Source organism: Chiloscyllium plagiosum, unplaced genomic scaffold (genome assembly GCF_037043375.1).
Source record: "Chiloscyllium plagiosum isolate Xiang-an unplaced genomic scaffold, Cpla_swu_hap1 HiC_scaffold_9, whole genome shotgun sequence".
Classification (NCBI taxonomy): domain Eukaryota; kingdom Metazoa; phylum Chordata; class Chondrichthyes; order Orectolobiformes; family Hemiscylliidae; genus Chiloscyllium; species Chiloscyllium plagiosum.
In genome coordinates this window covers 14,669,307-14,682,036 of record NW_028270147.1, presented here as the reverse complement: position 1 = coordinate 14,682,036, position 12,730 = coordinate 14,669,307, and the positions used below count along the sequence as shown (strand labels likewise).

General features: G+C 43.4%; 1 protein-coding gene across 2 annotated transcripts in view; it reads right to left on the bottom strand.

Annotated features, from left to right (window-relative positions):
• Positions 1–6,696: 6,696 nt before the first annotated feature.
• The window catches only part of LOC122554742 (calcium-activated chloride channel regulator 3A-1-like), a 35,773-nt gene continuing 29,739 nt past the window's right edge, over positions 6,697–12,730 (bottom strand). For both annotated transcript variants that reach the window (XM_043700120.2, XM_043700119.2), the window contains exons 12-14: positions 11,346–11,513; positions 9,538–9,765; positions 6,697–7,835 (exon numbers count right to left, since the gene is read on the bottom strand). In XM_043700120.2, the coding sequence (XP_043556055.2) occupies positions 7,438–7,835; positions 9,538–9,765; positions 11,346–11,513 (794 nt within the window). In that variant the 3' untranslated portion in view covers positions 6,697–7,437. The remainder of the gene's footprint in view (positions 7,836–9,537; positions 9,766–11,345; positions 11,514–12,730) is intronic.

Here is a 12,730-nt window from a genome sequence, read left to right as displayed (position 1 = left end):
TAAATCTCCTCTGAACCCTTTCCAAAGCTTCCACATCCTTCCCATAATGCAGTGACCAGGTCTGCATGCAATAATTCAGGTGTGGCCTTAGCAGTGACTTGTACAGCTGAAGCATGACCTCGTGGCTCTGAAACTCAATCCCCCTACTAATAGACGCCAACACACCAGATGGCTGGGGTTAACCCACAGTGGTTCAAGAAGGCAACTCACCATCACCATCTTCTCAAAGGCAACTGGGAAGGGGCAGTAAATGCTAGCCCAGCCAACAACGCTAACATCCGTGAGAACATTCTGCACCCTCTCTGAGACATCCTTGATCCTGGCACCAGGGAAACAACACACCATTCTGCTTTTTCTCTGCTGGCCACAGAAACATCTGTCTGTACGTCTGACTACAGAATCCCCTAACACAATTGATCTCTTGTTCCCCTGAGAGTCCATCACCCCCTACATTTTCCAAAACTGCATACCTGTCTGAAATGGGTATATCCACAAAAGACTCCTGCTCTCGTTGCCTACCTCTCTTACCCTACCTGGAGTTAACCCACCTATGTGACTGTATCTGAGACTTGCCCCCCTTCCTATAACTGCCATCCATCACATACTACTCCTGTTGCAAATTCCTCATCGCTTCTAACTGTCTCTCCAACCGATCCACCCGATCTGATAAGATTCACATCCAACAGCATTTATGGCAGATATAATCCACAGTAACTCTTAAACTCTCTTTAAACTCCCACATCTGACAAGAAGTACATATCACTATAGAGGCCATTTTTGCTCCTTCACAATCTACAGACCCAGAAAATAACACTGTCTTATTCCTCTACAAACACTGCCCCAGGTTAAATTAATAGCTATGGCTTATATTTTAAGTTTAATCAAGAGACTTATCTCCAAAAACATATAATCAAGAAAGGATCCACTGTACCCACTACTGCAGCCTTTCTCTTGGACAGACTTAAAACAACAATTAACTTATCTGATTCTGTGTTGTGAACTTCATCCAAACTGGTTCCTCAAGATTAGTTGTGAACTTCACTGTTTGTTAATTTTCCCAGATGCACTCCGATGTCCAGCGATACACAAATTCAAACGGCAAAGGTGGTAACTATGCAGGTTCTCTCTCTCTCTCTCTCCTGCACTGTCCTCACCATGTGCTTCCTTTGTCTGCTCTTCTCCCTTTTAAACTGCTGTTGTTTTGACATTTTTTTTCCAAAGTTCCAAAACAATGCAACAGCGTATAAAACAGTAATTGCTGCTCCTGGAATTCGAGGAAATCACCTCCAACACCTAAAATACCTCAAAAAAAGGAGCAGCTCTTACAGCCAGAAATTTTTCCTGTCCTCCATCATGGATTACCCAGTGAATATTATTAAACTGAAGAAAGACTGCAGAAAGCATCAGAACAGATGGATTTGGAATCCTCATCCATGAAGCATGAAAGGCTTGCACCCACGTTGAGCAGGTAAAGGGGACTCAAATGGAATGTTGCCTTTTTTTTCGAAGGAAATAGAACATAGAACATAGAAGAATACAGCGCAGTACAGGCCCTTTGGCTCTCGATGTTGCGCCGATCCAAGCCCGCCTAACCTACACTAGCCCACTATCCTCCATATGCCTATTCAATGCCCGCTTAAATGCCCATAAAGAGGGAGAGTCCACCACTGCTACTGGCAGGGCATTCCATGAACTCACGACTCGCTGAGTAAAGAACCTACCCCTAACATCTGTCCGATACCTACCACCCCTTAATTTAAAGCTATGCCCCCTCGTAATAGCTGACTCCATACGTGGAAAAAGGTTCTCACGGTCAACCCTATCTAAGCCCCTAATCATCTTGTACACCTCTATCAAGTCACCCCTAAACCTTCTTTTCTCCAATGAAAACAACCCCAAGTGCCTCAGCCTTTCCTCATACGATCTTCCTACCATACCAGGCAACATCCTGTTAAACCTCCTCTGCACCCTTTCCAGTGCCTCCACATCCTTCCTATAGTATGGCGACCAAAACAGCACACAATACTCCAAATGCGGCCGCACCAGAGTCTTATACAACTGCAACATGACCTCAGGACTCCGGAACTCAATTCCTCTACCAATAAAAGCCAGTACGCCATATGCCTTCTTCACCGCACTATTTACCTGGGTGGCAACTTTCAAAGATCTGTGTACATGGACACCAAGATCCCTCTGCTCATCCACACTACCAAGTATCCGACCATTAGCCCAATATCCCATCTTTTTGATACTCTTACCAAAGTGAATCACCTCACACTTAGGTACATTGAACTCCATTTGCCACCTTTCTGCCCAGTTCTGCAGATTATCTATATCCCGCTGTAACCTGACACATCCTTCCTCACTGTCAACAACTCCTCCGACTTTCGTATCATCCGCAAACTTGCTCACCCAACCTTCTAAACCCGTCTCCAGGTCATTTATAAAAATGACAAACAGCAATGGTCCCAAAACAGATCCTTGTGGAACATCGCTGGTAACTGCACTCCAAGATGAACCTTTACCATCAACTACTACCCTCTGTCTTCTTCCGGCCAGCCAATTCCTAATCCAAACCTCCAATTCACCCTCAATGCCATACTCCGTATTTTTTGCAGTAGCCTACCATGGGGAACCTTATCAAACGCCTTACTAAAATCCATATGCACCATATCTACCGCTTTCCCCTCGTCCACCTCCTTAGTCGCCTTCTCAAAGAATTCAATAAGGTTTGTGAGGCACGACCTGCCCTTCACAAAACCATGCTGACTATCCTTGATCACATTATTCCTATCCAGATGTTCATAAATCCTATCCCTTACAATTCTCTCTAAGACTTTGCCCACAACAGAAGTGAGACTCACTGACCTATAGTTACTAGGGTTATCCCTACTCCCCTTCTTGAATAAGGGAACCACATTTGCTAGCCTCCAATCTTCTGGCACTACTCCTGTAGACAACGAGGACATAAAACTCAAGGCCAATGGCTCTGCAATCTCCTCTCTTGCTTCCCAGAGAATCCTAGGATAAATGCCATCAGGCTCAGGGGATTTATCTATTTTCACCCTTTCCAGAATTTCCAACACATCTTCCCTACATATCTCAAAGCCATCCATTCTACTTAATTGTGACTCAGTATTCACATTGAAAACAATGACCTGTTCCTGAGTGAATACTGACGAAAAGTATTCATTCAGTGTCTCCCCAATCTCTTCAGCCTCCATACGCAACTTCCCACTACTATCCTTGACTGGATCTATTCCTAGCCTAGTCATTTTTTTATTCCTGACATACCTATAGAAAGCCTTCGGGATTTCCCTAATCCTACCAACTAAGGACTTTTCATGTCCCCTCCTTGCTGCTCTTAGCTCTCTCTTCAGATCCTTCCTGGCTACCTTATAACTCTCAATCGCCCCAATTGAACCTTCACGCCTTATCTTTACATAGGCCGCCCTCTTCCATTTAACAAGGGATTCCAATTCCTTATTAAACCACGGCTCCCTCACATGACCCCTTCCTCCCTGCCTGACAGGTACATACTTATCAAGGACACTCAATAGTTGCTCCTTGAACAAGCTCCACATATCAATTACGCCCTTGCCTTGAAGCCTACTTTTCCAAGCCACGCATCCTAAGTCGTGCCTCACCGCATCATAATTTCCCTGCCCCCAGCTATAACTCTTGCCCTGCAGTGCACACTTATCCCTCTCCATCACTAGAATAAAAGTCACCGAATTGTGGTCACTGTCCCCAAAGTGCTCACCTACCTCTAATTCTAACACCTGGCCTGGTTCGTTACCCAGAACCAAATCCAGTATGGCCTCACCTCTTGTTGGCTTGTCTACATATTGTGTCAGGAAACCCTCCTGCACACATTGGACAAACACCGACCCATCTAACGAACTCGAGCTATAGCTTTCCCAATCAATATCAGGAAAGTTAAAATCCCCCATGACAACCACCCTATTACTTTCACTCTTCTCCTGAATCATCCTCGCAATTCTTTCTTCTACGTTTCTAGGACTATTAGGAGGCCTGTAAAAAACTCCTAACAGGGTGACCTCACCTTTCCTATTCCTAACCTCAGCCCAAACTTCCTCAGATGGTGAGTCTTCATCCATCGTCCTTTCCAACGCTGTAATACTATCTTTGACAAGCAATGCCACACCTCCCCCTCTTTTATCCACACCTCTGACCCTACTAAAACATTTAAACCCTGGAACCTGCAACAGCCAATCCTGTCCCTGTTCTACCCATGTCTCCGTAATAGCCACAACATCGAAATCCCAGGTACCAACCCACACTGCAAGTTCACCTACCTTATTTCGTATACTTCTTGCATTGAAGTATACACACTTCAAGCAACTTTCCTGTTTACAGGTACCCTCCTTTGAGATTGATGCCATGTTCCTAACCTCCCTACACTCCAGGTCCTGCACCCTAAAGCTACAATGGAGTATAAAAGTGCAAAGATGTCACTACAACTGTGCAAGGCACTAATTAGACCACAGCTGGAATAGTGTGAACAGTTTTGCACCCCTTATCCAAGGAAAGATATATTGGCATTAGAGGGAGTTTCGAGACAGATTCTATGTTGATCCTCATTCAGAGGGACAGTCTTATGAAAAGCGGTTGAGTAGATTGGGCCTGTTTGCATTGCAACAGAGAAGAATGAGAGATGACTTTGCTGAAACATACAAGCTTCTCAGGAGACTTGACATGATAGATGCAGAAAGGTTCTTTCCCCTTGTGGGAGAGTCTAGGACCAGATGGCATAATGTCAGAGTAAAGGGTCGCACATTTAAGGCAGACATGAGGCGGAATTCTTTCTCTGAAGGTAGTGAATCTGTGTAATTCTCGACCCCAGAGGGCTGTTAAGGCTGTGTCACTAAGTATATTCAAAGCTATGATAGGCAGATTGTTTTTTATACCTGAAAGGAAATTGAGGGTTATGGGGAAAAGACAGAAAGATGGAGTGGAGGATTATCAGATCGGGCATGACCATATGGAATGGTGGAGCAGACTCAAATAGCTGAACAGCCTATTTCTGTTTCTGTGTCGCATGGTCTTAAAGGTAAATTGATGTTTCGCCATTCCTTCACTGACACTGGGTCAAAATCCTGGAATTCCCACCCTCTTGGCATTGTGGGTCAACACACAGCAGGCAGACTGCAGTGGTGCAAGAAAACAGCTCACCACCACCTTCTCAAGGGCAACTAGGGGCAGGCTAAAATGCTGGCAGTCACAGCCCACAAATTAGTTAAAGAACTGCTACAACTGAAATCCATGAACGTTTTGCAACTTAAATATTAAGTGCTGCATATTGTTTGAGTTGCACAATGCAGTTGTTACTTTTTGAAACATTATGAGGGAGAATTTGAGATTTTGTAACACTGAGAGGCTTTTGATTTTAGGCAATTCTGCCTTACAACAATCTCTGATTGATCTACACACTGTTAAAAAGCTGAAAGTGTCAGGGAGGCAGAAAGGAACGTCCAGAGCCAGGAATACCTGTTTTCTTTGACCCATCCAGTATTCGGTAATATAAGCAGAGGTTACAGCTTCAGATATTATTTGTTCCCATGTGTTTATATTTTGAGTGTGTGTAAAGTTGGAGGTGTTACAATTACATTTCAGATGTTGTGATAAATAAATGATGTTTCTAACTAAAAAAAAGTTTCATGTACATCCTTTCACGTTGCACCTCTCACAGAGATGAAACACTATTTCTCTAAAGTTGTAATCAGCCAAGAGATGAGAAGAGGGAGGAATTACCCTACATTTCTCCCCATCTGTAAACTAAACACAATTATTCCAAAGGACTCCTATCATCCCCAACTTCCTAACTCATCCACAATAGCTTTACTTTTATTCTTCCATTAATTCCATTTGCACATCTCTTTCATTTGCATTGGTCTGTATTGACTCCTTTTGTTCTTTCTGGGCACTTCTAAGCACCCTGAGTTCCACCAGTACCCCACTTGCATTCCTTTGCTTTTGTTTGCAAAGCAGGAGGGCTCATATTATCCATTGGAGCTTTGGTTGCAGTCTCTGACATTTTAGTGTATCATCACTTGATTCAATTGTGGCTGGTGGTCATCAGTGACATTTCAGCTGGATCAGCCAGTCAGAACTCCGCCCCCCCCCCCCCCCCCCCCCCACCACCCCGCCGTGCTCCTCTTCACTTTTCTCCCCTTATACATTTCCTCACTATCTCACTGACCAGACTCTCAACCATTGAAACAAGAATCAAAGAATTGAGGATGCTGGAAGTCGGAAACAAAAATAGAAATTGCTGGAAATCCTCAGCAGGTCTTGCAGCATCTGTGGAAAGAGAAACAACGTTAAGATTTCAGGTCCAGCAACCCTTCTTCAGGTTCCGAAACATGAACTCATGTTTATCTGCTGAAGTTCTCCAGCAATTTCTCTTTTAGTCTCAATCATCTAATCCCTCCATCCATCATTGTGTTTCCCTTTCGATGCATATTTCCATTTGTGATCCTTATTGATGTATATATTAAATAAGGCAGTTAGATGCACATTGTTGTTATTGGTGATAGTAGTATGGAAACTACTACTAGTTTTCAGAAAACTTTCTCTGTGAGAATCTACTTCAAATGGTAATGTTGCTGTAAGGCCATTTTTCAAGAGTTTCTTATTAATGGTGTCAGCCTCTCTGAGAAAACAGCATTCTGATTGCAAGAGATATTGTTTATTAAAGGAAAGAACAAAAATAATATTTTTAAAAATCAATTATACAGAACGGAAGAGCACGTAGAATTGCCTAAGTTCCAAAAAATAAGATACAAAGATGGGTGATAGGCAAAGCTTATGTCCCCTGGGCTGTGTCTGTCATACCCTTTCAGTTTAAACAGAGAAACACAGAAAATAGCAGAAATTGAATATTCATCCCTTCCAGCGTACTCCACCATTCAATTTGATCACAGCTAAACATCCCACTCATTACCTGTTCCCACTTTGCCCCTATACTCTCTAGCCATGAGAACTCTATCTAACTCCCTGAAAACATTCAATGTTTTGATCAAAACCGCTTTGTTTAATAGAGAATTCCACAGGCTGACCATACTCTGGGTGAAGGAATTTCTCTTTATTCCCGTCTTAAATGGCCTACTCTGTATCTCTGGACTGTGACCCTGGTTCTGGACTCCCTAGTTGTCAGGAACATCCTTCCTGCATTTACCCAGGTAGCTTCTAATCTCTTCCAAGCCAATAATGAGGAAAGGTGCACCACAACATTGGTAGGAAAGCTGTGAAATCCCTGGAAAATAGCAAGAATATTGGAGATATACCATGGACATTCATGGACTACAACCCCTCAGCACCAAATCTTTATAACATACAGTGTAATCTGATTAAGTGTTTGAATAATTAGACCAATTAATTGCATGCTCCCTGCTCATTCCTCCAGCAAGGATATTAAACGACTGCAAAAGTTCTCCCCTTGCATTTTTTCTGAACCAGGTAATTGACAATCCCAATGATCAAACACACCAGAATTGCAACAACAATCGCAATCCAAATCACCTTCCATACACTACTGCCTTTTGGGTGCTCAACCAGAGGTGACGGTACAAAGACATAAACCTTGGCCACATTAGACATTTCAGATGACTGTTCCTGTTTATCGTAGGCGCAGAGAGCGAAGTAGAGCGTTGTCCCGTTTTGCAGTTCTGTGTTTTCGGGAACAAATGTGAATGTTTCCCTTGAGCCAAATGGACGTGGATTCAAGTTGGTGAGGTTAACCAGGGCAGCTGCTGTGAAGTTGTCCCGTAGCTGGAGGAGGTGGTCACTCATTCTCATCTCATAGCGGGACGCTATCAAAAGGAGAAATGAAAGAAGAGAGAGAAGAAATTAATGTGTTCACATCTAAACTAAACAAGGGTGACTTCCTAAACCGAGGTAAAGGGTGGAACCTGGCTTAAACAACAGGGTCTTGGTATGTGGTAGGAGAGCAGGCCACACTCTTAAGCTACTCAGGCATGTGACAGGCCTGTGGTGAGCCTGGATTGGGGAATGGTTTTTAGGATGATGGGGTGCGGTGAGCTGGAAAAGATCCATCTACCAACAGCTCCCGTCCAATTCATCCTTGTCCCTCAGTGCCATTGGGGAACCATTGGCTGCTGCTGGCACTGCATACGCCTGAGGGCCAATGAAGGACCCAGGTAAGTGATGGCAGGAAGTGGGTTGCTGGATGTTGGGTTGTTGGGTGGGGGAGCTGAGGGATTCAACATCAAGCTGGGGGAGTGTGGGGTGCAATGGGAGGGGTGGCTGCCAGTGGACAGCACCCCCTCCATCATAACCCCTTAATGCTGTGTCATTTTAGTATCATTGAAATACAAAAATTCTCTAGAAAGCTCCAAGCATGTACGCTAGGCTTTGCTTCTTGTGCCCTCTGCAATGGGGTCCCTCCTCCACCACTGGATTAATACAGCAGCAGCAGAATGTAGTTGTAGATGGGTATTGCCCATTTAAGGGACTCAAACAGTAGCATACCATCCATGGGGAGCTTTACCATTCATGGGAAAACAGCAAATTGTTACATCACAACACAAACATCACAATTTATTGATCAAAGCAGAACACAAGCAGCCAATGTCACATACTAATTCCACCATTTCACCAAGACTTGACTTAGTTCCTCTCTTCTTCTGGTGAGTGCATTTCATCTGTATAGAATATCTCCACTGTTTATCAGCATTCACCAATAATCTGCTCAATTCAGTCCCACAAAGGAAATATCTATATAAGTAGGGTCAAATTTAAATGCAGATTATAGGGCTTAAAGCAGGATTCTTGGCAGTGTGGAGGAGCAGAGAGGCCTTGGGATCCATGTCCACAAATCTCTCAAAGTTGCCAACCAAGTTGATAGGGTTGTTAAGAAAGTGTATGGGGTATTGGTTTTCATTAGCAGGGAGAATGAGTTTAACAGCCTTGAGGTTATGCTGCAGTTCTATAAAGCCCTGGTTAGACCACACTTGGAATATTGTGTTCAGTTCTGTTCGCCTCATTATAGGAAGAATGTGGAAGCTTTAGAGAGAGTGCAAAGGAGATTTACCAGGATGCTGTCTGGACTGGAGGGCATGTCCTATGAAAAAAGGTTGAGGGATATAAGGTTTTTCTCATCAGAGCAAAGAACAATGAGAGGTGTTCAAGATGATGACAGGCATAGATAAAGTGGATAGTCAGAGATTTTTTCCCAGGGTGGATATGGCTACCACATGGGGACATAATTTTAAGGTGATTGGAGGAAAGTTTAGGAGAGATGTCAGAGGTAGGTTCTTCACACAGAGAGTGGTGGGTGCATGGAATGTACTGTCAGCAGTGGTAGTAGAGTCAGATATATTTAGGGACATTTAAATGACTTTTGGATAGGCAAATGGTTGATAGTAAAATGTAGGGTATATTGGTTAGTTTGATCTTAGCATAGGATAAAAGGTCAGCACATCAAGGGTCAAAGGGTCTGTAGTGTGCTGTATTGTTCTATATTCTAAACGGCCAATGTTTAACAACAATTACCTGCTCCCTCATCATAGTCCTCTCCTGGTGCAGTCCATTCCAATACAACTTTATTTTGAGCTAATGTTGCTTGAAGGTCTGTGATTTTACACGGTGGAATGTCAACATTGAGTGTCCCTTCGGTAACTGAAATGGATCCTCCTGACTTGACCCTGTTGAAATCTCCTATGTCAGCCTCAAGATCATCCACATTGACTGAAGGTTTTGGTGGATTTATTTGAATAATTCCTACGTGAAAAGGAAGACATTTATATCCTAATTAGACCGAGACCACAAAGTCTGAATTAGCACAAGTCCTTTTAGGATATCCTTCATGAAACATTAACTCTGTTTCTCTCTACGCAGATATGACCAGCGCAGCTGTATTTCACTTGCACCATCGCTTTTTATTCCAAAGATTCAACACCTTCTCACTGATGAAATTTGGCTTCATCTCAATCCGAAATGGTCAACAACACATCATCAATGATCCATACTTTTAGATTTCCTGAGCAGGGGAACTATGTCCCCAGCACTAATACTCTCAAGCAGCGTGATTTGATGAATAGTAATCCCCTTAACAATTAAGCTTACATTTTAAACATTCAACCCCTCATTCAGGCTCTGAGTGGCTTTGAGGCAGTTTCTGCACCCAAATGCCTGCAAGTAAACCTACCAGTGTTTGCAAGATAGCCTGCCCATATGGTGGGGTGTTCTGCCTACTTTTGGGTTAACACCAGTAGTGGTGGGGCATGGATTTTCCAGGCTGGAGGTAGGAAGATGGTAATAGTAAGCCCAATTGGCTCTCTCCCACCTGTGTAGATACTCTCCTGGCATTTTGGCTATTAAATTAAAAAACTGTTTAAAAGATATGCAACAATAGAAGGCAATATTATCACAGCAAGGCAGGAGTCAATAAACTATCAGTTGTATCTCCCCTCACCTCTTGTCCATCATAAGAGGTATGGACAGGGTGAATGCACCCAGTCTTTTTCCCAGAGTTGGGAAATCAAGGACTGGAGGGCATCAGTTAAGGTTAGAGGGGAAAGAATAAAAGGGAACGTGAGGGGCAACTTTTTTACACAGAGGTTGGTACCCATATGGAATAAGCTGCCAGTGGAAATGGTTACAGTGGGTACATTAACAACATTTAAAAGGCTTTTTAAAAATTTATTGGATGAGGGCATCACTGGCCAGGGCAGCACTTATTATCCATCCCTAATTTCGCAGAGGGCAGTTAAGAGTCAACCCCATTGCCGTTGGTCTGGAGTCACATGTAGGCCAGACAAGAATGGCAGCTCCCTTCCCTGAAAGACATTAGTGAACCAGATGGGGTTTTCCAACAATGGACAATGAATGCACAGTTGCCATTAGATCCTTACTTCCAGATTTTACTGAGCTTAGATTACATCATCTGAACATTAACTGAGTCTCTGGATGAACAATCCAATGATAAAACCACTGTGCCATTGCCTCCCCATGCCATTTGGCCAAATACATGGATTGGAAAGGAAAGGGCCAAGTGCAGGAAATTAGCTTGGATGGACATTTTGGTCGGCATGGATAGTTTGGGATGAAAGGCCTATCTCTGCGTTGTAGGACTCTATGACTCTGTAACATTTCACTTTTCTTGGGCTGTAAAGGCTGGGAGAACCTCCTGCAATGAATGCTACAAAACTTTAAGCATTATGTGAAGTACCTTTCCAATCATAGGTAGCATTCAAAGGGTATGGAGAGCTCACAACTCAATGGTTTACCACGACATAAAGCATACACCATTGCCATGGCACCCCTGCACATTCTGCTTTGCTGTTGCCAAATGTTATTACCATTTTCTGTGTATCCCGGTATGTAAAAGGAATGTCCTCCTGTTCGGATCGCTGTCTTTGTCTTCCCTTCCTTTCCCTGCACACGTACTTTAAAGTTGTATCTTCCATATCCAGAATACTTAGAGAAATATTTTGTGTAAATACCATCATTTTTGACAATGTCAGCACCTAAAGGCAAGGAAAGGGTAAGTAGCTGCAGACTGAGTGAAGCATGGAATAATTGACTGTATTTGGATTGGCACTGATATCACTGATGACAAGTGCAAAGTCAAATTGATCCGGGAATTCTAAGTTCAAATGCTTTGTGAATTGTTATAAATGTAACATATTGTTTTTTTTACATTGTTTATTGTTTAAAAAGAAACTTTGGGGGTTAAAAATTGATTTTGTGCTGCTTCTCAGGCACTGTGATTCATGAGCTGCTTATTCCGATTCTGGTGTAGATAGGAAACATTAACTTTCCGCTGCCATCACATGTACATGGTAGAAACTAATGTTCCCTGCGTTGCTGACTGCCATTGCGTTCAAGAGTGTACTGAGCAGGGAAAAGGTGCTGAAGCCAGCCTTCTGTGGTGGAGGTGCAGAGGAGGACAGACACCATGGATCTTGAGGGAATGGAGCCATGAGACCCTCAAGACCCATCCTCAGACAGGAGTAGGAGCAGGTGGCCAAGAAAGTCAATGCTTATTGTCTGAATCTGAAGAACAGGCAGCAGTTCTTTTTTTTAATATATTCACTGCTAGGATGTGGGTGTCACTAGCTAGGCCAGCATTTATTGCCTGTCCCTAGTTTCACATGAGAAGATGACGGTGAGCTGCCTTCTTCAATTACTCGACATCCATGTGCTGAAGATAGACCTGCAATGTCATTAGGGAGGGAATTCCAGGATTTTGACCCAGTGACAGTGAAGGAATGATGATATATTTCCAAGTCAGGATGATGAGTGGCTTGGAGGGGAACTTGCAGGAGGTGGTGTTCCCATGTATCTGCTGCCCTTGTCCTTCTTGATGGAAGTGACCATAGTTTGGAAGGTGCTGTCTCTTGGAAGGATCTTTGGTAAATATTTGCAATGTATCTTGTAGATAGTTCACACTGCTTTTATTAATTGCCAGTGGTGGAGGGAATGGATGTTTGTGGACAAGATGCCAATCAAGTAGGGATTGTTTTGTTCTGAATGGTGTTGAGTGTTGTTTAACATGGAGGAGCATTGAGCCATCAGTGGAGGGCTGGGGGTTGGGGGGTTGGTATGTAGCAAATCGGAAGGAGCTTTTCTTGCCCATGTTTTACCTGTGTCATGAGCACTGATGGGGTCCGGAGTCAATGTGCTTAATGCCCATATTCCCTGTGACCACTGCTGTTGAGCGCAGGAACAGTCAACAGGTCCA